Source organism: Cryptotermes secundus, unplaced genomic scaffold, assembly GCF_002891405.2.
Source record: "Cryptotermes secundus unplaced genomic scaffold, Csec_1.0 scaffold1242, whole genome shotgun sequence".
Classification (NCBI taxonomy): Eukaryota; Metazoa; Arthropoda; class Insecta; order Blattodea; family Kalotermitidae; genus Cryptotermes; species Cryptotermes secundus.
The window spans coordinates 658,248-684,856 of NW_019739237.1; the positions used below are offsets into that span (position 1 = coordinate 658,248).

The 26,609-nt window shown below is 41.9% G+C and overlaps 1 protein-coding gene across 2 annotated transcripts in view; it reads left to right on the forward strand.

Moving 5' to 3' along the window:
* The first annotated feature begins 11,932 nt into the window (after positions 1–11,932).
* Positions 11,933–26,609, forward strand: part of LOC111871824 (vesicular glutamate transporter 1) — a 137,037-nt gene continuing 122,360 nt past the window's right edge. Inside the window, exons 1-3 of one of the 2 annotated variants that reach the window (XM_023865188.2) lie at positions 11,933–12,133; positions 19,852–20,089; positions 23,445–23,644. In XM_023865188.2, coding sequence (XP_023720956.1) covers positions 23,586–23,644 — 59 coding nt within the window. In that variant the 5' untranslated portion in view covers positions 11,933–12,133; positions 19,852–20,089; positions 23,445–23,585. The remainder of the gene's footprint in view (positions 12,134–19,851; positions 20,090–23,444; positions 23,645–26,609) is intronic. The other variant, XM_033754433.1, reaches the window with a different exon arrangement.

Genomic DNA, 26,609 nt, shown 5'->3' on the forward strand with positions numbered 1-26,609 from the left:
AATTTGTTTGGGTAGAACATTCCTGGCTCCGAATACGTCAACCTCCCTGCAGACAACATTAGCAGCTGCTGCGCATCTAGCAGAGGGACAATTCTTAAATAAAGGGCAAACATTGAATAATAATAATAATAATAATTATGATATCAAGTCCACACAAATAAAACTTATCATTAAGGAGTTAGGAAAGTAAAATATTGTGATGTGCTGCCTGAAAGCCGGACTATAAGTCGTCCATCACTGGTCAACGGCTAGCAATACCTAGGCAGCGAAGCCTAGGAAAATCGTTGTCCCGGAAATGAAAGTCTAACATTGGGGTTTCCACCGTTATTTGTCAACACGCGGCAATATATATTAACAATAAATGAGATATATATTTTAATGATTTGACGAATCATGACTAATATAAAATGTTACAGCAAGAAACAATTCACAGTGATAATAATAATAATAATTGAATAAAATGCATGGTTACAAAAGAGCTCAAAGTCTAATTGTGAAATTAGTACGAGGAATGTTGGAATCCCACATCACACAGGAAGAAACCAGAACAGCTTGGAAAATAATTCAGTTAAACTCTTATATACTTATCTGCAATTACAAACTGAGCACGAACAAGAATAAAAATAACAAAATATTTACTACTAATACTTATAATAATAATATTAATAAAAACAGAAAAGATAAAGCTATCCCTGTAACAGGCAGTGAATGCCAATAAGATTGTGAGACGTCGAGGCTCCCACATTATCTAGACAATCGGCTCACAGATGCCGGTAAGGCTGTCAGTCTTACTCGCCGGCCGCCCTTTAGCCCCAGGAATATTCCTGGTACTCATTTCTGTTAGAGGCTGAGTCGACTCCAGGGCCATAGTGCAGCTGTAAGGATTAGGCCAATTGAAAAAATCCACCTCATCTGGAATCGAACCCGCGACCGTCCGGCTTGTAAAATTGTGCCTCAACCAACTACGATATCGCGTTGCCCAATAACAATAATAATATTAATAATAATAATTTAGAAAATTTAGCATTGAATTTTTTTCTTTTGAATCTTAGTATTCAAGTTAACCCTATTCTACAATAAAAGACTGAAATGTCTTCTTTGTTACCCTGCCTTAATCATGCATTGTCATTGGAGCGTTCTGTTTCCTTTAGCAACATCCTACACACCCCCGTTCCCTCCTCACGCCTGCCCCACATGAGCCATCTCAATCTGGCGTTATCTTCATGGGGCAAGGTCTTGGAGGGGGAGAGAGAGAACTATTTACAGGAATAATGAATAGAAAGTCAATTTGAAACATTTTCAGGGTTAGCGGTCGTATGCCCATTTGACACCTACACGGTCATTACGTAACTGCTTCACTTGGGGATCCAAAGGGCTGGACGCAATGCATAACAATGAGCGCAGATAACCCCTCCCTCCAATTTGATAATTGTTAAACTCTGTGTCGTATAATAAGAGTTGCTGATGAAAGGGGTAATGAAACTGGGGTGTTAATTCAATGTAAGAAAGTATTTAAACATTTAAATATCTATGAACAATATTGTAACAGGTTAGGCAATTTCTAGGAGACGAATACTGAAACATGTTCCACCCAACGAGCATCCAACAATATAGGGCGTCCGTTGCTAGGCAACGATGTGTTTTCTGTGGGTGGTCCGTGCCGAGCCTATGTAGGGAGCATTGAACAATGTTCGAGAAGATTCGACAAGAAGACGTCGATATCGGAGAAGACCAAGGCGGAGTTCAGATCAGTGATCAGGTCTATAAGGACTAGAAAACTTGGGAACAGCTAATCAGAGTTACCTCCAATCGGTTCATCTTGGTGTCAAGCCCCTTGAGACTCACGAGCAGTATTTTTTTTCAACTGAACACTTGCGGTTATAGTACTTTTGTAACAGTCTCTCTAACGAGAGGATAATTCTGTTGTTTACAATTCCTGCTGGCCCTCGCCAGCGCAGTAATTCTCTGGTACGAGTCCCGCGGAACTCATGACCATGTTTTACTCTCTCAGATTCGAGACTCCACCAAACCTGGATGGTAAGGTCCCAGTATTTATATCCTCCAGGAACTGGGTGGGCCAGTTATACCCCCAGGCACTGGGTTCCCTTTTCGTCGCCTCCTACGGCTCGCAGGGCTACGGTGGAGGTATTCGAACCCGCCTCCACACGCCTACGTAAATTTCACTAAAAATTGAGGGCTGGTTTCGGCACGGACAGCATAGAAAACATCGCGTCCCACTGTTCCTCTACTTACTTACTTACTTACTTACTTCCTTATGGAGTTGAGCCCTTTTTGAGGAGAAGCCAAATCTGCAGCTACTCAAGAATTTCCCAGCATTTATGGAACCCGAAGGTTCATTACCGTGTTCACATAGAGCTCTCCACTGGTCCCTATCCTGAGCCAGATCAATTCAACCCATACCATCCCAGTCTATCTCTCTAAGATCCATTTTAATATTGTCCACCCATCTACACCTTGGTCTTCCCACTGGTCTCTTTCCTTCTGGCTTTCCCACCAATATCCTACATGCATTCCGTTTCTCACCCATTCGTGCTACATGCCCTGCCACCTCATCCTCCTTCACTGGATCATTCTAATTATACTTGGCGAAGAGTACAAGTTATGAAGCTTCTCATTATACAGTTTTCTCCAACCTCCCATCACTTCATCTCTCTTCTGTCCGAATATTCTCCTCAACACTCTGTTCTCAAACACCCTCAGTCTATGTTCCTCCCTTAATGTCAGAGACCAGGTTTCACACCCATACAGAACCACAGGCAATATTAAAGTTTTGTATATTCTAATTTTTATGTTTTTGGACAGCAGACGAGAAGACAAAAGGTTCTGGACTGAATGGTAGCAAGCATTACCTGAGTTCAATCTCCTCTTAATTTCCTCCTGAATCAGGTTTTGATTTGTTATCGTCGTTCCCAAATATCTTAACTTTGCCACATTCTCAAAACATCTGTTTTCTATCGTAATGTCATGATTTTGCCTTGCATTTTGGTGACGAGACAGCAACATATACGTAGTTTTCTCTGTGTTTACTTCTAGACCAACCTCTTTACTTGCGTCAATTAAAGTTTGTGTGTTTTTCTTTATGGTATCTACATTATCACCCAGTAGATTCACTTCATCAGCATAGGCCAACAGCTGATGTGTCCCTTTTAATTTCAGTCCCACCTGGTTTTCCTGGACCTTCCTAATGGCATATTCTAAAGTAAAGTTGAAAAGGAGTGGCAATAAAGCATCTCCTTGTTTTAGACCATTCTGGATAGGAAATTTATCAGACAAATGTTCATCTATACGGTCTTTACTACGTATAAGTTTCGTTTAAACACATTTTAATCAGATTAACTAGTTTCATGGGTATCCCAGACTCTATCAGAATATTGTACAATACTTCCCTCCTAACCTAATCATAGGCTTTCTTGAAGTCTACAAATAGCTGATGTAGTGTCTCATTGTACTCCCATTTTTTCTCCACTATCTGACAATGCAAAAGAGCTCATCAGTAACAGTTCCTCTACTTTTGTGTGTATATTCGTCACCGCGGAAACGTCTTTAACTCTCTGTTGTCTAGTAACGTTATCACGTGAACGTGTTTTACTGTCGGTTGTGTAGTAATGGCCCGTATCTTCTGGCTCCACTATTCCGACTTTCAGGGGTCATGTCACATTGCTCCCTCCTTAAGGCTACAGATAACTGAGAGGATGAGAGGGATTTATGATGTATGACGTTCAGTTAGGCTTAGGCGCCACGATATACATACTAATTTTAGTAATGACTGATTCAGGCATTCAGGCGTTTGTGGGGGACACACAGACACACAGAAAGATGACCTCATGAACCAATATTGTCCTCGATACCTCCTGATGACGCAGTGTTCCAGAAAGTAAAGAAAGTAATGCGAAAATAACTTTACTTCGACTTGATCCCACACACACAGACGAAGCTACAAATTTTACAATTTCCCCGAGTTTTCTCCCGTAAGCTTGACCATGGCCAAGTTTAAGCCTCTTATATTTTAACTGACGTCACGTACATTAACTCTCCTTCATATAAAGAACTGCACAGAAAAAAAGAAACAGTACTTTATCGTTTTAGTTCATTTGTTGCAGCGGAAACATGCTTGTTTGCGAAGCTGTTACTCATTAATGGCTATTGTATATTTACTTATATGACGGTCTTTGCTGAACAACGGGTCTACTCGCCATGTTATCGACATACGACTGGAAATAATATATAAATCGACAATTTATTCATCATACATATTGCAATATGAAACCAGATAGCCGGAATAACAAAGTCATAGAAAGACCTTGGAGAGTCAATTGCTAGACAACGGTTCTGTAGGCATGTTACCGAAGAAACCAGTTCTCACAAAACAATAAACGAACCGTTTGAGGCGGTGTCTCCTATTCCGCTCGCCTCTAATTTATACAAGGAGGACAAATATTCCAAGAATTTACTTACCAAAGCTACCATATCGAGCAAAGAGACGTTTTGCGCAGAAATAGTAGAGAAAATTCTCATTGTTGGAAACCGCTAAAAGGAAACAACTACGTGAGAATTGTGAAGAAAAGTGAACGTGTTGTTTGCTATTTACGAATAATAATCATCCATCAAATTCAAAATGAGTGCACCTGGAAATATACGTCGCAACGGACTTAATGATCCTGTTGATACCTTCTACCAAGAAGAGCCAAGGACAATGGGAGATATGTCTTTCGAAGAGTGGGTGGACACAATGGCAGGTTTGGAAGACAACGTTCAGTTCGGAAGACCTGTAGGACCACAGACTTCCAGAATTCCGAGATTGTCAAGTAGATGGGCCTACGAGAACTGGCTGGAGAGACGAAACAACGGAACTTTCGGTAGTTTCGTCGGAAGAAGAACTCGAGTCCCACAGGTGTCAGGATCAAGAATCCCTGTCTCTTTGGATAACCTGACGTATACTGTGTCCGAGAGATCGTGGGGCGCAGGATCTGAAGAGTTCTTCGATCGCAGGATAATGGTAAGTCAACCTTCAAGGATTCCTGTCCGTGTTCCTTCTGGGCAGGCAGAGAACTTCATGTCATACGAGAGTGTCTACAGCAGCTCTTCCTCAGCCAACGCTACCGCCCGGGGCAGCAGAATCCCCATGCCGATATCTGGTAGCACCCGACGAGCTTTCTTCTAGAATTACTAGAGTGAGCGATCATCTCATCTCTACAGCCAAGAACATTGTGCTCACCGAAAACTAAAACTCTCCCGCAAAGCGTAACCAAAGTCCTTCATCACTCCCCCCCCTCCCAAATATGAACAGCCCTGCCTTGTCAACTTTACCATATGTTTCCTAAATTTCCCTCACTCTGTATCCCCCCCCTTTGGATAGCCCCCTCTATATTTTATACTGTCTGTTTACCTTACATTAGAATGCCCTTTATTCTTAAATTTAATGCATGTATTTTAATTTTTATAATGTAAATTAACTAATAAATATTTAGATTATACTACGATTGTAATATTGTAGGATATCATTATTTTCATATGTGTCAGATATAACCTGACGATGATCTGAGTCGAAAGATATTGTGAGGGAAATATGTGTGTGTGTGTGTGTGAGAGAGAGAGACGGTAAGCTTTCCGTTGTTATCTGTAAACTTAAAAACTTGGAATATCCTGTATTTATTAATGATAATGTTATAAATTTGCTGTTTCTAATACTAAACATTCAATAAATCCAATATTCATGGCGAAATCTGTCTTTGGCCACTCACATGTCAGAATATTTCTTGTACCTTTCAATCATCACCACTTTCGCTTTGTGTAAGCGTGATATATCAGGGCCACATATAAGTATATCCATGGAAACGCAATAACAGTGGGCCGTTGCCTAGGAATACCTTAAGCAACAAACGCGTTTCCCCGGAGATGAAGGACAACAGAGAGTTCGTTGCATTACAGCGGCCGAGACCGAAGGCTCTTACATATATTCCGCCCGGGGCCAGTTTATAAAAGCCCAACTTCGAAGGGACCAGACAGACTACTAGAAATGGGGCATGATCTGCTGTACAGAGACTGGACTGACAAAGGCCCTGTATATATTTAATACATTTAGTATCATGTTTTCCTGTGGTTCTGTATGGGTGTGAAACTTGGTCTCTGACAATAAGGGAGGAAGATAGGGTGTTGAGAATATTTGGACAGAAGAGAGATGAAGTGACAGGAGGCTGGAGAAAACTGCACAAAGAGGAGCTTCATAACTTGTACTCTTCTCCAAGTATAATTAGAATGTTCAAGTCAAGGAGAAGGTGGGCCGTGCATGTAGCACGAAGACGAGGAATGCGTATAGGATATTGGTGGAAAAGTCAGAAGGAAAGAGACCACTAGGAAGATCAAGGCGTAGGTGGGTGGACAATATTAAAATGGATTTTAGAGAGATAGGATGGATTGGATTGATCTGGCTCAGGATATGGACCAGTGGAAGGCTCTTTTGAACAAGGGTAATGAACCTTCGGGTTCCATAAAATGCTTTGAAATTCTTGAGTAGCTGCAGAATTGGCGGCTCCTCCAGAAGTACTCAGCTCCATGAGTAACTAATTGTAATAATTATCGTGTTTAATATGTAAAAAATAAATAGCCTTTACATTATGACAAATGACTTACTACTACAGACAATGACCCTCTCGTCAGAGAGGGCACCCCATAATAACAAGACCTAAACTGTCAGGAAGTAATAAAGCATCTGGTCAAAAGCCCCAGATTGGGCTCGACACCAAGATTGAGTGACTGACTGACTGACCGACCGTCAGTTGCAATGTGACTTTGACTTTGGCTTTGACCAGACAGAGCTGAGTTATAGAATTTGCCGAGAACAGTTCAGTTTGCATCTGACCTTAGATGAGTAATCAGTCTTCAGTTTGGCTTTGGCTGTAGCAGAAGCAGTAATTGTGATACTGAACGTGATAATAAGTGCACTCGCTAGTGGAAACGTGAGCGTTCAATAAACATATTCGCCAAACCCGAGACCTTCGTGAATTCATTTGCCGCGTTACATAGGCAACACGGAACACGCAACACGCAACAGTATATGTAAAGGCGAAGCTGTTCCAAGCTGCGAGGTTATATTGAAGGAGAGGAAATACACTTTTAAATTCTGGGATATAGCGGAAAATAGTCTCTTGGAAGTTGCCCGACATATTATACCCATTTTCATTGTAGTGCAGGTAGTATAAAGAACATCGTGACGTATAGAGACCTTCCTAGGCAAAGAAATCGAAACAAACAATTCGGCAAATATAGCTTGTACACGTTCCCGTGGAAACGAATACACACACAACAGTAGAGTTACTTTTAGAAAACGGTGTTTTATACTCGGTTCATGCAAAGTGATTATGAGAAAGACAATTGTGATGACCCTTCGGTTGGCGGTGGTCAAGCTTACTACCGTTCAAGTGACTAAGTTGTCGTTGTAGCATAAGGTATGTAAGTTAGACATGATCTGCTCTGTAAAGCCTGTACTGACAGAGGACTTGTGTGTAGTACAAAAGGAAGAATTTTCAGTAATATATTATACGTAGTATGCGTGAAATATACATTTGACGAAAGGCCAAATGTGTTCATAAGAGACAAACTCATCTTCTCGTCAGACAGGATGTTATATAAGGACTATTACAGCAAGAGTTCAGTTGAAAAAAATGGTGGTCGTGGGTCTCAAGGGTCCTGACGCCAAGACGAACTGATTGGCGGTAAACCGCCAGTCGTAAAATAACTTTGACTTTGACTTTTTGACCCTTCGAGGGCTTCATAGTCGTCAGTGGAGGGTTCAGTTCTGTACGGGAGGCTATGAAGAAAAGAGACAGCTGCAAGAATGCGGCTGTGAAGAGAAGACATGTGTGAAGACTGGAGTATGTAGTTCAGTGAGACTGTTATAGCTCCTGTGCTAAAATCCGTTGCCAGGAAAGAGCTAGTGGAGACTGGAATACAATGAGGCACACTCGGACGCACTAGAAGAGACCTTGTAGAAAGATTTCGTTTCACGTGTTAGCTAGAATATTCCTTAGCGTTCTATTCGTTGCCTAGGAATTGATATCTGTTGACTAGCAATGGACGCTGGTTGCCACGCACTGTCTTGATAATGCGTTACCTAGGAAGTGACATTTCTTTATGCAGTGGGTTCACCCGTCACAATATGGTTGCAAGTCCAACGGGACTCGGACCTGAGAATGACTGGGCTGGCGAGGGTCAGCGGCAATTGCAAACGATAGACCCGTCCTCTCGTCAGATAGAGCGTCCCACATCAACAAACCAGCAACTGCTGACAATAGAAATCTGGTCGCAACCCCCAGATGGGTGCTTTATTCCAAGAGGGACTGGCCGACTGACCGACGGTTGTAACGTCAGACACAACTCGACCCAGTTAGGGACACATAGATATGGACGAGTATCCCGTGTGGAGGCGGGCTCGAATACCTCCACCGTAGCCCTGCGACTCGTAGGAGTCGATGGAAAGGGAACTCAGTGCCTGGGGGTCTAACCGACCCTCCAGTTTGGGGGAGCCTCGAATCTGAGAGAGTGGAATCTGGTCATGAGTTCCGCTGGACTCGGTCCTGAGAATGACTGCGCTGGCGAGCACCAGCAATATAAGTACATGACAACCATCCTCTCGTCAGAGAGGGTATTACATAAGGATTATAACCGCAAGTGCTAAGTTGGAAAAAAACACTGATCGTGAGTCTCAAGGGGCTTGTCGCAGAGACGAACTGATTGAAGGTAAACAGCCAGCCGTAAAGTAACCCTGACTCTAACTCTGACTCTGATTCTGACTCTGATCCAGTTAATTGTTAGTTGTCAGTTAAGATTAAGTTTGGTACGGGAGGCTATGAACCTGAGTGCGTGAAGCTGAAGATTCTCCAATGTTAGACGCCGTTACCAGTGAACGGCTGACGAAGACATATCAGGCTGGAAAAAAAGTCTTTGCAGTTGATGTGGTGAATTCTAAAGTGTGGAGTTTAGCGGTAGCGCTGTAGTTACTTGTACGTAGTTCCGAGGCATGTATATGTAATAAGTAAATCCATTCACCATTCCATACCCCGTCTATAGTCACACACATAAATCGTGGCAGTACTGTCTTCTCGGATGTCATGGAATGTAGTGTTACTAGAATTTTGCCGATGTTTCGCAGTAGCATGGGATGTGATGGAGCGTTTCCTCTTAGATGTTCACAGACATTTCGGAGGAACATATTGTAGCGTGACGCCTAAAAGCCGGAATATCTGAAGGGACCCAAAGAAACAAGATCGTAAATGCCAAACAGTAATAAATATCTGGTCATGAGCCCCAGATTTGGCTCGACACCAAGACTTGCTGACTGACTGACCGTCAGTCGCAATGAGACTTGGATTTGGGACCGGGCGTCCATTGCTAAACAACGACTTGTTAAATTACGTGGCTGGGACAACAATGTGGAACAGACCATTGCTGAGCAACGCTCGGTAAACACTGACTAAAATCCGAAATATCTGAGTAGAGCGGGCGTCAATTGCTAGACAACGGCTTGTTAAAACACGTGGCGAGGACAAGATGGAAGAGACCATTGCTTAGCAACGGTCGGTAAACACAGCTTAGAAGCCGGAATAGTGAAGCCAGACAAGAAATTGTCCATTTTGCTAAGCAAACGTTCATGCACGTTTCCGAAGCAACGCATACATAAATAGACCGTCACCACGGAAGTGAAAACCAGAATTAGTGCGGTTCCCTCTCAAATGAACACGCTAGCTAGCGGTGCGTGGAACACGCGAAACGGAACCCTTGAACATAGTGTCTTCTAGAACGTCTGACTATCGGTTGTAACAGACCAGAACAGAAGCGAATAGCGAGGAGAACAGAACAGAGGCGAACGGAGAAGAGCTGAGAGCAGAAGAAACCAGCTCAGCTAAGAACTAGAAGGCTTCAGACTTGTCAGGTTTCACTGCGCGGAAGACGTTATTTCTGAGCTATTCTAATTGTAATTTATCCAATAAAAAGCTTCGTCTAATCCGGAACCCATTAATTTCTTGTCGCGTTAACTAGGAAACACGTGACAATATTATGCCCATTTCAGTGTAGAAGTGGAGGGAAAAGTGGAGGTTGCATGAAGAGTATTAACGTAACAGATTTTGTTTTACGGTGAGGAGTCGTACCCACGCTCAACCCACAATTTGGAATTTTACCCTTTGTTGGATGTCACGACTGGTAATTCAGTATATTCGAAGATATCCTGAATATCTGGAGGCCTACTCCTCTATCCGCTACCTGAGGGCTCGCAATGACGTCGTGACAAAAGATATTTTTAAAATAATATAATAAGCGTGAAACAGTTAAGCATGTTAGAAACCGTTTAAATAACACCTATATTAAAGTCCGTATAAGTTAAATTTGTCTTATATATTTTATGTTGTTTCATATAGATCCATTGCTAGGCAACAGCTCGATAAACACGTTCTCGCGGAGATAGATTCTTGGTAAACAGTCCTTTGCTATGTCATGCCTACAACGATATGCGGCAATAGTAGACATCCATTGCTAGGCAATGGACATATATTCCGTGAGGTTAGACCCGAGTCTATATAGCACTGATTGTCTCTGGCTCCAAGAAGAATAGATTGGTGTAATGTGGTCAGAAGCTAAGAGTGAAATATTGTAAAAAGTTGTTAAAGACCCAATAAATTTGATCATCAAACCCAAAAATCCTTTTTATAAGTCATGCAAACCCTTAATATGTGACAAAATTCAAAACAGCCTAAAACAAGGAGATGCTTTATGGTCGTTGTTTTTCAAATTTGCTTTAGGATATGTCATTAGTAAGACCAAAGAATTACAAATTGGACGGAAATTGAATGGGACAAGACAGCGTCTGGTCTATGCGGATGAGTAAATATATTGGGTGATAACATAAATACCATAAAGAAGACACATAAGCTGTAATTGATGCCAGTAAGGGGGTTGGTCTAGAAGTAAACTCAGAGAAAACTAAGTATATGTTGCTTGTCACAAGAATGCAAGGCAAATTTGTGACATAAAGGTAGTTAATAAATCATTTTAAAATGTGGTGAAGTTCAAATATTTGGGAACGACAATAACATATTAAAATATGAATCAAAAGGAAGTTAAGAGGAGATTAAATTCGGATAAGGCTTTGTACCATTCAGTCCAGAACTTCTTGTCCTCTCGTCTGCTGTCTGAAAATGTGGCTATTAGAATATACAGAACTACAAATTTGCCTGTGGTTTTGTATGGAGAAAAGAGTGCTGAGAAGAATATTTTGGCTGAAGAAAGATGAAGTGTAGGAGGTTAGAGAAAACTGCATAATGTACACTTGTAATGTAAACTTGTACACTTCCCCAAGTATAAATAGAACGATCAAGTCAAGGAGGATGAGGTGGGCAGGGCATGTAGCACGATGGGGGAGGCGAGGAATGCATATATGGTACTGGTGGGAAAGCCCAAGACTTACGTGGGTGGATAGTATTAGAATGGATCTTAGGGGGATAAGATGAGGCGTTATGGACTGGATTGATCTGGGTCAGGATATGAACTTGTGGGGAGCTCTTTCGAACACTGTAATGAACCTTCATATACCACAAAATACTGAGAAATCCTTGAATAGCTGAGAGACTAACAGCTTCTCGAGACGCTATTTAATCAATCATGTATTTTTAAATAAAGAGGTTTTATTCATACAAATTGATGTTTACATCTGTGAGGGTGTTTCTTCGTAAGTTACAAACGTATTAAAATCTACTTTAAACATAGAATGAGAAACAAAACTTTTCTGGCCACAGATCTCGCTGAACACAGAGAAATTTCTTCCGTAAGGTTGCCTACACTTGGTACGACGTGTCTTCAAGATGTCTGAAAAAACAAACGAACAGAGCTAGTAGCGTCATGTGACATGATCTGGCCTGCATAGGAAGTAGCGGGAAGTAGTGATAGCCAGGCAGGTTAGGGACGGCAGATCATGTACTGTAGTGTCTAGTTACAAGCAGGTATCGTATATGTTGAATCTGTTAATTAAGTGACGCCTACGATCTGCACTATTTTAGTGTCTGTTACCTGTGAGCCAAAGACGAGGCACAAGAGAAGACACATTGGAAATGCATGTCACAAGGTCAGTGTATATGAGCTACTGCTGGGGGTAGAATGGGGCAAGCCAATCACCTGTCCCCACCTTTTAGGAAGCAATAGATATTTAGGAAAAAAGGATACACGCCAAATATCTACAAATATATTTTTTTAAATTAATCTTCCGTCCTTAATACTGTAGGGGGATGAGTTAAAATAACCTCAGGTGGTTCAAACGTAAATTTTTTAACAAACTTTTTGGCAGCCCCTTATGTTTTACAGAAGGGGGCTGCCTGTCTCTTTTGAAGAATCGTGGTAATGCCTGTGTTATTGTTTTATCATTGGCACTACAGATTTGAGAAAATCTGCCCCAGCACCACTTTGTCCACCACAAATCCCACTTGACCAAACCCGGGATCGAACCCGGGCCGCCGCGATGGAAAGCCAGCGACTAACCGCTTGAGCTATAGCGCGGCCGATCTGGTAGTTAGTGTGTATGGATTTGACTCGTGAATCATCCTGTATTTTTTAACTAACAGAATAAAATATCTCGTAATTTTTAAAACATAAAGGTTATATTTGTAATTTGTCTTTGACTACCAGAAGCTTTAAAATTTTAGAGGAACCATTTACGACCTGAGGCCATATGGAACCATTGATTTCATGCTCTATATATTTACATGCGGAGGATTTCAGCGTTGAGGTCCTTGAAACATTCGGGACAATGAAGGGTGTGAAGGGAGAGAGGGGGTGGTTACCATGGTCTCCTGGTATTGACGCAACACGCAACGTTAGTTATGTTCACTGCTGTTCACTGTGATTGGGAACTTTCTGTAGCCTGGGCCATTCCTATTGGATCGAATATTCCTAATATAGCAACAGAATAATCTTATTGTCTCTCATGAAATTAATGACCTTTGACGTTGGCACATCAAGTGAGTTGAGGTCACACTAGACAAGAAATGTTTCACTGCAGAATCGTAAGTTCAGACTTCATCAATTACGAAAATGTCTATTATTTTAAAAAATCATTTTTAACAAGACACTTTAGAACATTACTTACAACCGCACACAAACGTCATTATAATCTATAAATTAAATATGAAGTTTTCCATTCTTAATTATTTTTTTTCTCTTGTGAGGAAAACTTTAACAGTGACTGAAAATGTTGCTTTTGTCTTTTTCGTATCTTCACACTTCTCCCCTGAAAAAAGACAACTATGCGTCCTTGGATAAGTACGTTCACTCTCTCTGTTCTACATCTCACCTCCCCACCGCGGCGGCCCGGGTTCGATCGCGGGTCTGGTCAAGTGGAATTTGTGGTGGACAAAGTGGCGCTGGGGCAGGTTTTCTTCGAGTACTTCGGTTTCCCCTGCCAATCTTCATTCCACCAACTGCTCCACTATCACTCTCACCTATTATCTGGGGCTGGTACAATAGGCCAGAAGTGGCCGCAGTACAAGGGACTTAGTCCCACCCCACTGACAATAAAAAGAAATAAATCTCGCCTCTTGCCATAAACAATGTGTCCCTTACGAGAGCTGGTTATTCTGTTTCTTCCCATTTAATGTGACCCTTTAGCCCTATATCTGCTCCTCTTTTAACCTGCCTATACACCCAAACCTATTCCTAACCCTGAAGATGGAGGCAGCTTGATCCCCGAAAACAACCGCATCCGCCACAAAACTACGCAAGTTCCCACAGCAATATACGTTTATCTTGTATATAATTTGTAGTGAAAGGAAGGTAGGTTCTTAATTCTTCCCAGAACTTCTTATACTATTTTATTTTCTTTTGGCGCTACAGCCCAAATTTGGGCTGTAGCTGTAGCTGTAGAAACTCCTGGTTTCTCTTCAGTTTACTAGATCTTAGACATTCGGTAGGACTCCTTGGGGGGGGGGTGATCAGCTCGTCGCAAGGCGGTAGAGACCTGTACACAAACACAGAAAACCCACATATATTCACAAACACCAAACATCCATGCCCAGAGTGGGATTCGAACCCACAATCCTGGCTTCCGAGGGAGCGAAGACAGTGCATGCCTCAGACCGCTCGGCTACCGTGACCGTCTCTTGTGGTATTAATTGATCAATTTTTGTTGATTTATAAATCTAATTAAATAGTTCACTAACTTACTATGGGAGTTGAGTTATAGCTCCAACAATTGTTGACCTCAGTATTAGATTCGGGTGAATGGTCAGCTTCATGCCCCAGCTGTTTTATCCCCGGAGAGATCACTCCGAGTAATCATTGGATAAGACACGACGGATCCAAGGACCAGTCGGGAATCTGTGGAAAAGAGAAAAATAATCACTCTGCCGGGAATCGAACAGTGTACGTCCAGCCCCTAGCCCGTCGCTATACCGACTGAACCATCTCCACTGCTTTACACAATTTCATTTAGATTCAAATCATCATCATCATTGCAAAACATCACTTTTTGAAACTTAGTGTTCCTTAGAATATTCTGTCAGACTTGTCTATTCCTGGCTATCGCTAATTAAAACTTCCCGTTTTTACTTCTTTTTATATTGCAACAATATTTTGTTACAGAACAAAGGCGTCATCCTTGCGTCCAACCCCCAACTTGCAGGGCTGGTCTCTGTATTTATGTCCCCCAGTGACAGGGAGCTTCATAATTTGTACTCTTTTCCAAGTATAATTAGATTGATCAAGTAAAGGAGGATGAGATGGGCAGGTCATGTAGCGCGAATGGGGAGAGTAATAACGCATTTGGTGGGAAATCCGGAACGAAGGAGATCACTGAGAAGACAAAGACGTAGTGGGTGAACATTATTAAAATGAATCTCAGAGAGATAAGATGGGATGGTATAGATTCGATTGATCTGGCTGAGGATACTGACCATTGGAGGGTTCTTGTGAACACGGTAATGAACCTTCGGGTTCCATAAAATGTTGGAAAGTTCTTGAGTAACTGCACAATTGGCAGTTTCTCAAGGAGAGCTCAGCTCCATGAGTGAGTGAGTGAGTGAGTGAGTGACAGAATGGTCCAGTGATGCCCCCAGGAACCGGGTTCTCTTTTCGTCGCCTTCTACGACTCTCAGGGCTACGGTGGAGGTTTCGTAATCAATCTCTAAAAGGGGAATACATTCTAAAATCGTTTAGTAATTACGCTTAAGAATGGAATGTAACTGTCACTTAAGATAAGTTTCATTTTTACATGTTACTCTTACATGCTGAGAATTACGCAAGACGGATATTGAAAGAGCTGAATGAGCGCCTTCCAGCAGCTGTAGAGAAGAGACGGTAACCTCGTTACTTCTCCTAAGAGACGCTGATAGAAATAAAGCTTGACTTGGAAGGGCGGATGAAAGAAACAGATCTAAGGCTGAGAGTTTAACGAAAAAGGAGGGCGTATAGATGACAAAAGAACAGTAAAACTGATCAAGGAATTTGAGATTTATTAATTTTTAATTAAACAAGGAATATGGATATTAGAACACATTTGCAACGACATTCCTTCCATGTATTGCTGGATTCTTTTACTGAGGTGAATTTAATTTTATTCCTGTATTTAATTAATTACCATGAAAATTTATGGGAGAATGGAGGAATTCTTCCAGGTATTCTTCACCTCGAAGTTATACGGAAGCCACGGGCTGAGAGCTCCTGTAAACATTGAATTAGGGTTTGTATGTGCCTCAGAATGGGGATGGAGTGTTTTAAAATAAAATAAATTTCTCACTCCTCTCTGGAATTGAATCCATATTCATCTCTCGTCCATACATAACTTTTATTGTTTAGTTATAGCGTAGTTGGTTGAGGCACTATGCTACAAGACAGAAGCTCCCGGTTTCTAGTCCCGATGAGGTCATTGAATTTTTCAATTGACTCAACCTCTGACATAAATGAGTACCAGGAATATGCTTGGGGGTAAAGCGCGGCCGGCGCGTATGGCAGATAACCTCACCTCCATCTGTGAGCCGCTTGTCTAGAGAAAATGTGGGAGCCTCGACGTCTCACAACGCTATGGGGCCTTCACGGCCTGTTATAGGGGCAGCTTTACCTTTACTGTTAATGACTCATGCAGTAGTTGGTATAGCAGAAACCGAAAGCACAACATAAGGCCAAAATTTACCATTAGGTGCAATCACAGCCTCAGAAATCAATATACCTCTTAATACTGAAGAGTGTCATCTTCTGGGATAAGATACAATGTAACAGTAGAATTTTACCAGCGTTTCGGAGCAAGATTCTCCTTCCATCTTGAGGATCTATGGTTAAGTGAGGCAGGCAAATAGCAAGTTCTTACTCTTTGTTGCTCGGCTGGTTTACTGTTAGACCCCAAATATGTGGGCGGTATATTCCTCTGAAATGTCTGTGAACTTCTACCGGACTACACGGCCTCACATCCCAGAAGTACTCTTAATAGTCACAGCTGTGAAAACCTGAAATTCTCTATTTATAAATTTATTTTTATTTCTCGAAATATTTATTACTACGAGGCTACTTAATATGTGTTAAGAGTGTACCATATCTCAGAAGCTAAGTCGCAGGATTCTCACCTCTGCTTCCCGGATTCGAACCCAGTACAACTGTGGGATTTGTAACGGATGAAGTGGCACTGGGGCAATACTTCAATAATCCTTTGCCAATTCTCATTCCACAAACTCCACATTCATGTTCCATTCTCTGCTGGAGCAAGAGGCCAAATGGTTGCCTTGGTAACAACTGGACTCAGCGTCACCCCACCACACCCCACGAATTAAAATAACTAAGATATGTCAAAGAAATTTCATAGCTTACAGCATTGCGGTCCATCTTTCGCTGTTTTAACTAACTTCATTGAGCTGGGCCCTTATTATGAAGCCGCCAGTCACACAACTACCCAAGAATTTCGTAACATTTTATGAAATCCGAAGGTTCATTACCATATTCAAAAGAGCCCTTCACTGGTCCCTATCCTGAGCCAGATCGATCCAGTCCATTTCACCCTATTCTTTTTCTCTTATGACCCATTTTAATATTATCCACCCATCTACGTCTAGTTCATCCCCAGTGGTATCTTTCCTTCTGGATTCATTCATCAGTAATCTGTCAGACGACAGGTCCACAATCTCTTCCAAAACAGTTCCTCCACTTAATGCGATCTTCTGTTTTTGGAAAGAGACTATCCAGGAAAAGTGATAATGTGGTAGTTTTTCCATTTGCTTTCCACATCGCAGTACAGCAGCCGTTCAAACCACTCTGGTCACGCCTGTTGCTATACGAACTTGAACCATCTCGAGCATCATTTGTTCTGTGCTTCAAGTCGCTGCTGATGACGCTGCTTCCGGCATCAGTTTTTGGTTTTTGGTGTCTCTCTTCGTCTGATGCCTACCCTTTGACCTGTCCAGCAAGGGAGGCCCTGCCAGTAGCTACGCTGCCGCTGGTATAGCTCTCAGGGTCCTTAGCATACTCAAACCCCCTCACCACGATAAGGCGGAGACACCAACGAGGGGGCCTTCTGGATATCCCACCAAAATATTATATACATTACAAATCTTCCCCATGCGTTCTACATTCCCTGTCCCTCTCACCCTCCTTGACGTGATTATTCTAATTATATTTGGCGGAGAAGGCGTGGTGTTTGCTACCCCCGTGTGTCTGAGTAACAATTTATTGTATGTTTAACAGTCAGCGTGTGGGAGGTGATAAAAGAGATTGATTAGTCGGCTGAAATGGGTTTCAGAGAAAAACGTAACCCCTCGTAAACGGGTTAACCCACGCGATTTCTGCCCACATGACTTGAAAAGCGTGCAGTAAGTTCAGAACCACACATGAATCATATTTTGCTTTCCACAATTGTGCGCCTACCCAGAATATCGCTGGAAATTATGTTGGACAGTAACATGTTGGGTCTTCATATAAACATAATAATATTCCAAAATTACTGGGTTTTTGGACTTTGTCCATCGTCCGGTGTTCTAGAAACTAGATAACACAGCGCTTCGGAAACTCGATATATTTCCGTCCTCACGTGAAAATAGGAAAGACACATACTTTGTTGGGTCCCATAGAAAGAGCTAACCTCAATCACTGGAGCTCCAGTGGTCCTAAGGGACCCAGCAGAGTAGGTGTTTTCCTTCCTTTCACCTGAAGACGGAAACAAATCCAGTTTCTAGAATATCGGACTATGGCCAAAGTCCCAAAACCCAGTAACTCTGAGTATTATATACACATCATCGTCAGAAACCTTAAAATATTAATATTTCTAATTTATTTAAAGACAACATCAGTATGTCCCTTTGTATAGCTTCAATGGTGAGAATATAGCGAAAAATGAATTAGAAGGGATGTGGAAGGAAGCGATCGTGGTCTTATTTGAGATACTATCCCAGAACTTACGTTGATGGGTTGAGGGAAACCGTGAAAAATGTCAGAGAGGCTACTGAATGTCTAGGTCGAGGTTTGAACCGAGCCCTTCTGAATATAATTCACATGCTTCACCGCTTTAACGAATTTCCGCAGAAAGAACTCACACACTCATGGAGCTGAGCCCTTCTTGAAAAGCCGCCAATTATGCAGCTACTCAAGAATTTCCCAGCATCTTATGGAACCCGAAGGTTCATTGCTGTATTCACAATACCCCTCCGCTGGCCCCTATCCTGCGCCAGATCAATCCAATCCATAACATCCCATCATATATTTCTAAGATCCATTTTAATGTTGTCCAACCACCTATGTGTTGTTCTTCCTAGTGGTCTCTTTCCTTTGGCTTTCCCACTAATATCCTATATGCATTCCTCATCTCCCCCATTCGTGCTACATTCCCTGCCCGCCTCATTCTCCTTGACTTGAGCATTCTAATTAATAATGTAATTAATTAATTAGTTGTTTATTGGAATTAACAATAATTTTACGTAAATTGATGATGTTGCTGTTGAGTTTCTACACTGTGTATATAGGAAGTAGATCACCATGGTTTCTAAAGCGCTTGGTACCTTCGAAACATCCGCTTGGTACAAGTAAATACAATCAACATAAAGAAGTATACATAGAGAAAGCCTAAAATCAGTAATTGCAACAAATAACCCGGGAAACCAATCAGATAATGAACTATTCATGTAGTGTATTTATGTTACTAGACGTCCGATGTATTATTATAAGTTTTTATCATCGTTTTGAACATAAAATTTCCGGAATTTTACCTAAGCTGCGAGGGTTGACGAGGCTACTTCTTTATTTTACATGCATGATGTCATTAGCCTTCTGAGAAAGTTTCATACAATACCCATCGCATTCTGCCTTGTGATTTTGCTTGCTGTACAAAGTTCGAGCACTTATTTGAGGGAGGATTGTATTTTTGAAGCTTCAAACCGAACCCTATATACTTGTTCCCATTTCTTTTTATCATATTGCAATTTATTCGTTCACCAAAGTTACAAACAACAAGACAAAGGCGTAAGTATTGAAGTAAAGGAAATATTCTGAATCAGAGAACACCTTGTAAACTAATAAATTACATTTTACAAGATGGCCGCTTTCATTTACGTCACCAAAGACTTTTTTAGATATAATATGTGTACTGGAAATTTTGAGTCTGGATTTAGTCAGTTCTCCCTTATCCTCTTTCTCCCATTTCTAGCTAGTTTTTATTTCTCTCATTTCCTCCCTTCTTCTGACAGAATCCGCTTCCACAACTATTCCGAAAAAAAAAGGAGCGCACACAATGTATCCTGTAATATACGCAACCCTCATTGCTCCGCCTACCTTCAACAAAATGCTTTAGTTTCAGATGTGTTTCCATTGGTTATTTTGTAGGAACATTAATCTCAGGCAGGTGGCCAATGGGAGAACGTTATACGAATGGACCAATGGGGTTGACGATGTTGCGGCGTCGGCGCCTATGGGTAATGGAACACATGAGAGAGGGGGTAAAATATTTTGGAAGGGAGTTCGGACGCCGGGCATCGCACGGGGGTTGATGAAACCAGCTTGGCCTCCTCTTGACGTACCCCGGAGTGGTACGGTCAGCCTTAAGTGCGTCTGCTAGAAACAGGTAAGTGATCTCGTGTAGATTTAAGGTTACCACAGCGGTGACTGTGAAGAGTACGATCGTCTGGTGACGCCGTATATTCTTGCAGAATTTTACCTAATCTTCAGGAAGTTCCAAGTCTGAAGAAATTACGCTTTAGTATCATAAAAATGTTTTGAATTGTGAAATTTCTCTTTAAGAAAGAACTGTGTGTTTTGGGTTTAAAGCTCTCGGAGGGATGACTACGAAAGAGTACGAGATTTTTGGGATGTCACGTCATGCACTCCGGTAGAAATTCACATAATATACAGGGCGTTTCAATTCTGAAGATGGTACTGCTTATTTTCCTCATATAAATGTTAGAATTATTGTTCGAATTGTGGAATTTAGGAAACAACTAGGCATTTTGGGTTTGAGGTTATCACTGTGATGACTATGAAAATCACACTTATATTTTACGTGATTCCGTAGAATTTCGTCTAAACTACAGGGTGTTTCAACTCCGAAGATCTTACTCTTTCAGAGATCTGCTTATTGTCGTCATATAACAATTAAAATTATTGTTAGAACTGTGGAATTTCTCTTTAGGAAACATCTGTTTATTTTGGGTTTGTGATTGTCACAGTGGTGACTATGAAGCTTACAATATTTTGGGATGTGATGTCATGTAATCTGATAGAAGTTTACCTAAACTGCAAGGCATTACATCTCAGAAGTTCGTACTCTTCAGGTAAGAGATCAGGTTACTGCCGTCATATAATATTAGCATTTCGGTTCATATCCTGTTCTTTTCTCTTTAAGAACACTTTTATATTTTCAGTTTGAGGTCCCAATGACAAAGAAAAATATTATCTTATTGGTTGTAGCTGCATGTAGACTTGTAGAAGTCCACACTGTAGTTCGAAGTAGAACTCTGTTTTTTTCCGGTTACCTGTTTAGCTTCATCTCCGCAACTGAATATTGTGCCAGTAAATCCCTCCTCACTGTCAGTAAATTTGTGCAAGATTACAAATTATTATAATCCCATAAGATAACGCGCGTTTCCTGTCCTTTTGTTGAAAAAATAATTATTGCGATGCCTACATTAGAAATTTTGGTAATTTTGAATTGAAAATGGATCAGGGATTCATCAAATTATTAATATTTGTGATGAGAGTCACTGGTAATCGTTTTCCATGATTGTAATAAGTATTTTGGCTAGTCATACAGCAAATACTCTCCAGATGTTGACTCACGCCAGGAACTTACTTTATTACTTGTATTTAGGAAGGAAATTAGTTAAATACATTTAATTTATGGATAATTTATTTTTTTTTCACTGGCTCTACAGTCCCCTTGAGCCCTGTTCTCTGTTTTTTCAGTTTCATGATATTTTACAGACGGTAGGACTCCTTGGACAAGTGATCACCTTATTGCAAGGTCTCTGCCTCAACACAGGACTACACAAACACAGAATAAACACATACACATACCAAATATCCATGCCTAGTGTGGGACTCGAACCCAGATCCCGGCTTCCGAGTGAGTGAAGTACATGCCTTAGACCGCTAACGTGACCGGCTTTATTTAACAATGCTGCCAGTAAACCTGAAAGAAATAGGATTAAAGTTGTACTGGATTCATCTGGCTTTCGATATAGATCAAGAGTGGGTTCCTGTTAACATGCTAATGAAACTTAATTTTCCATAAAATGCTCAGAATTCTTTGTATCGCTGAGCAATTCTCAGACTGTCAAGAAGGAATGTGCTCAAGGATTTAAAGGATAATTACGTTGGGATTAAGGATAATTGGTAGCGCAGTTGGCTGAGGCACTATGCTTCAATCCGGAAGGTCGCGGGTTCAAGTCCCAATGAGGTAATTGTTTTTTTTTTCAATTGACTTAATCCTTCCAGCCGCACCATGGCCCTGGGGTCGACTCAGCCTCTAACAGAAATGAGCACCAGGAATATTCTTGGGGGTAAAGGGCGGCCGGCGCATAGGGCTGACAACATTGCTGCTATCTATGAGCCGATTGTCCAGAAAATGTGGGAGTCTCGACGCCTCACATCCCTATGGGCCTCCACGGCCTGTTACAGGGATATCTTTACCTTTTTACTTTGGGATTAAGGATAATTACGTTGGGATTGAGATCCTCGCAACTCGAGCTCGAGAGTCCCTCCTGCAAGATACACGTAAAATTTGATTTTGAAGAATTTTACGAAGAGTTTTTTTTTTCTTTTTTATCGTTTCTTCAGATTGGACACGAAATGGGCCGCCTCTGTAGTCTAGTGGTCAGAGTTCCTGGCTACAGATCTAGAGAGCCGTGTTCGATTCCAGGCGCTACCATATTTTTTTTTTTAGAAGTAGCGAGTCTGGAACGGGGTTCACTCAGCCTCATGAGGATAATTGAGGAGCTATTTCAAGGAAATAGCCCCGGGCTAGAAAACCAAAATTAACGGCCTTGGGGATTCGTTGCGCTGACCACCTGACACCCTCTATCCGCTAAAATTGACACTAACTTCGCCGACAAGCGGCGGTCGCTCGGTCGGTATAATTCTCTTGCGGACTAAAAGCCACGGATTTTTTGGACACTTAATGTTCCTATACTATAGAACTGGCCTATTATGCTTCAGCGTTTTAATTATACATATCCAATTATTTACTATTAAATTACTAGTCACCAAAATTTATATCTTCATAAATTTTCTTCCTTACCCGCCTCAGTCACTTCACTTGTATTTAATTGTTTAGACTGATATCATCAGGAGCTTCATAACTTCTACTCTTCACCGAGTATAATTAGGATAGTCATGCCAAGGAGGATGAGGTGGGTAGGGCATGAAACACGCATGTGATAGAAGAGCAATGAATAAGGGATTGATAGGAAAACCAGTAGAAAGAGAGAACTAGGTAGAACTAGACGTAGCTGAAGATGGACTCAATTCCATGGAGTTGGTTAATTAGTTATTATTGTTATGATGTTTGATGTTTCGTGCTTGTGAAACTAGAATCGACATATTCTGCATGCTTATGCTACACTTTCTTTTCTAAAAGGTTTTGACGATGGTGTACAACATTCAAATTACTATATTTTTGGACTTTGTCCGTCGTCCGATATTCTAGAAACCAGAAATCGCTTTTCGGAAAGTGATTTTGTTTCTGCCCTCAGGTGAGTGGGAAAAACCTTCTCAGTTGAGTCCTCAGAAAGAGCTTACCTCAATCACTAGCTCTTTGTGAGGGACCCAACTGAGAGAGTATCTCCCACTCACCTGAGGGCAGAAACAGATCCAGTTTGCGAATGGTTTTTTTCTTTATTTTATAGAACAAAGTTAAAAAAACAGTAATTCTGAATTCATTTTTTGTAAACTGGATGTTTAAATGTAAGTGTGTTGTTTGGCAGATGGCGTGTCTTGACCATCCAGCACCCATGTCGGTGTGAAGACACAAAATGGCCGACCGTGCAGAACGTCTCAACTGAGATTGCCGTTGCTTAGCAGCAGCAGTCCGTGTACCCATTGCTGTAACTCAACCATCCGTCAGCATGCCGGGCTTCGGAGCTTTGGGCGCTATTCGCACCAAGGCGACCAGCGTCTTCTCTGGGTGAGTGGGCCCACATCTGTTTTTACCACGACCGAAAATGAGGGCAGCAGCTAGTAGGCGCCTTCTACTTCCGTTCCAGAGCCTTTATTTTGAGAATGCTATTTCCATTGCCTGAATACGTCATTAGTTACTTTCCCAAAACGTTTTATAAAAGGATGAATTCGCGATTTTACATTGTTATAATTTTCCTTTAATGTACGTTGGTCCTTCCCTTGAAATGTTCTGCTGATCCGGAGCTACTGCCAAGTCCTGAACTGGAGCGTCTTACCTAGTTCTGAACCGGAGCGTCTATATAGTTCTGAACTGGAGCGTCTATATAGTTCTGAACTGGAGCGTGTACCCAGTTCTGAACTGGAGCATCTTACCTAGTTCTGAACCAGAGCGTCTATATGGTTCTGAACTGGAGCGTCTTACCTAGTTCGGAACTGGAGCGTCTATATAGTTCTGAACTGGAGCGTCTATATAGTTCTGAACTGGAGCGTCTTACCTAGTTCTGAACCGGAGCGTCTACCTACCTCGGAACTGGAGCGTCTATATAGTTCTGAACTGGAGCGTCTTACCTAGTTCTGAACCGGAGCGTCTACCTACCTCGGAACTGGAGCGTCTATATAGTTCTGAACTGGAGCGTGTACCCAGTTCTGAACTGGAGCATCTTACCTAGTTCTGAACCAGAGCGTCTACCTAGTTCGGAACTGGAGCGTTTACCTAGCCCTGAAGTGGAACATCTTGCCTAGTTCTGAACTGGAGCGTCTGCCTAGTTCTGAACTGGAGCTGTTTACCCAGCTCTGAACTGGAGCGTCTATCAAGTTCTGAACTGGAGCACCTACCTAGTTCTGAATTGGAGTGTCTACCTAGTTGTGAACTGGATCGTCTATCTAGTTCTGAACTTGAGCGTCTGCCTAGGTCTGAACTGGAGCGTCTATCTACTTCGGAACTGGAGCGTCTATATAGTTCTGAACTGGAGCGTGTACCCAGTTCTGAACTGGGGCGTCTTACCTAGTTCTGAACTGGAGCGTCAATCAAGTTCTGAACTGGAGCGTCTACCTAGTTCTGAAATGTAGCGTCTATTTAGTTCTGAACTTGAGCGTCTACCTAGGTCTGAAATGGAGGGTCTATCTACTTCGGAACTGGAGCGTCTATCACGTTCTGAAGCGGAGCGCCTACCTAGATCTGAACTGGAGCGTCTACCTTTTTGAACTGGAGTGTCTATCTACTTCTGAACTGGAGCGTCTACCTCGTTCTGAACTCTGGGTCTCTGCCGAGTTGTGAGAAACCATTTTCACCCACAATTCTTTTTCTATATTGAATAACGAGGCACAGACATAGGGACGACAACTAACTGTTCATGGGGGGGGGAGATTCATCTTATTACAAATTTATGTTTAAGCTGTTTTGACAGCCCCAGCAAAATAAAGAGAGAATTTTAATTAAGAACTACTTTTTATTTTTGGTATTACAATTTGGTGCATCTCTTTCTTTATTCAGTTTTAATTTCGAAACATTTTCATTCAATACAGATTTACAATTTAATGAATGTGTGTGTGTGAGAGAGAGAGAACAGAAGTTTTTTGGAATACTGAGGGACTGAAGGACACTATATTGAGGGGGGGGGACATCATTTTTCAGAAGGTTTCCAGTCCTCGCCCTCTCGTCTTGTGATAAGACCAGAGCGAAAGCGGAGGCGTTAGAAAGATTAGAAACCGTGGCTTGAGACGGTGGCAGAGGAGTTTAAATTCCGGACTTCATGTTGAACTGCATAATTTTGGGGAAAAATGTGGTGGATATTGGAACACTCGTTCTTTTTCTAAATGAGATTCCAAAGGACGTATGGAGGAATGAATGTATAGATCCATATTTTCTTGACCTTGGCATTAGTTGGAGGTGAGTGATCAGATTCACGCTTCGGTCGCTTTACCACCGGGGAAAGGGCTCCCGGTACCCATTGGATAGGAGGTTGTGTGGGTCCCAGAATCGGTCTGGACGACGTGGGGAAGAGAAAATTCTTACATCTAGCGGGTCTCGAATTCCGACCCGTTGATAATCCAACCCGTATCCAGCCCCTATACTGACTGAGCTATTCGGGCTCTATTCAACCAACAAAAAACAAAAATGAAAACTCCGTAGCCTGTAGGCCTCAAGCGAACTATACCTACCGAGCGACCGCCGCGTATCGGGGAAGTTAGTGCCAACTTTTGTGGATAGAGAGTGTCGCGTGGTCAGCCCAACGAATCCCCACGGCCGTTAATCTCGGTTTTCTGGACCGGAGCCGCAATTTCCTTGAAATAGCTCCTCAATTATCATCACGAGGCTGAGTGGCCTCCGTTCCAGACCCACTATTTCTCAGAAAATCTGGCTGAGTCGGGAATTGAACCCGGGGTCTCAGGATCTGTAGCCAGGAACTCTGACCACTAGACCACAGAGGCGGTCAACCAACATAAGATCCTGAAATCTTAACAACATTTGTATATAATTTCGTTATAGACACGAACTGTTTCTGCAGTTGTGATTAAATTGTTGAGTGAATCTGTTGGCAGCCAGCAAGGCGTGCGCTGTACGGTCAGTGGAGGCCACTTAAGGAGACACGGCCCCTCCTCGTCCACGAGGTTTCCTCCTGTCGTCTCTCGCGTCTCCATGTTTGTTATGTCTTTATTTACGGTGCATTTGCAGGACGGCAAATTGCTCCTGAAGTACGGTAGGTCCCCTGACTCCAGTTCTGACCAGACATTGATTTATACAGGCTCTTTCACCAATAGACACTGGACTCCTATGTACAGACAAACTCAACATTTTTACACTTCTTCATAGTGTGTCTCATTTTCCTTACTGGTTATATTCTTTCCTTCAGTATTTAGTATAACGTAGAAGCGTAAATTTTTGAATGAGTGATGAAAGAGTTCGAAAGGAGGAATAAATATCCTAGTGTAGATATTATCCCGGCTGCGGGGGGCTGAAGAAACCACGGTGA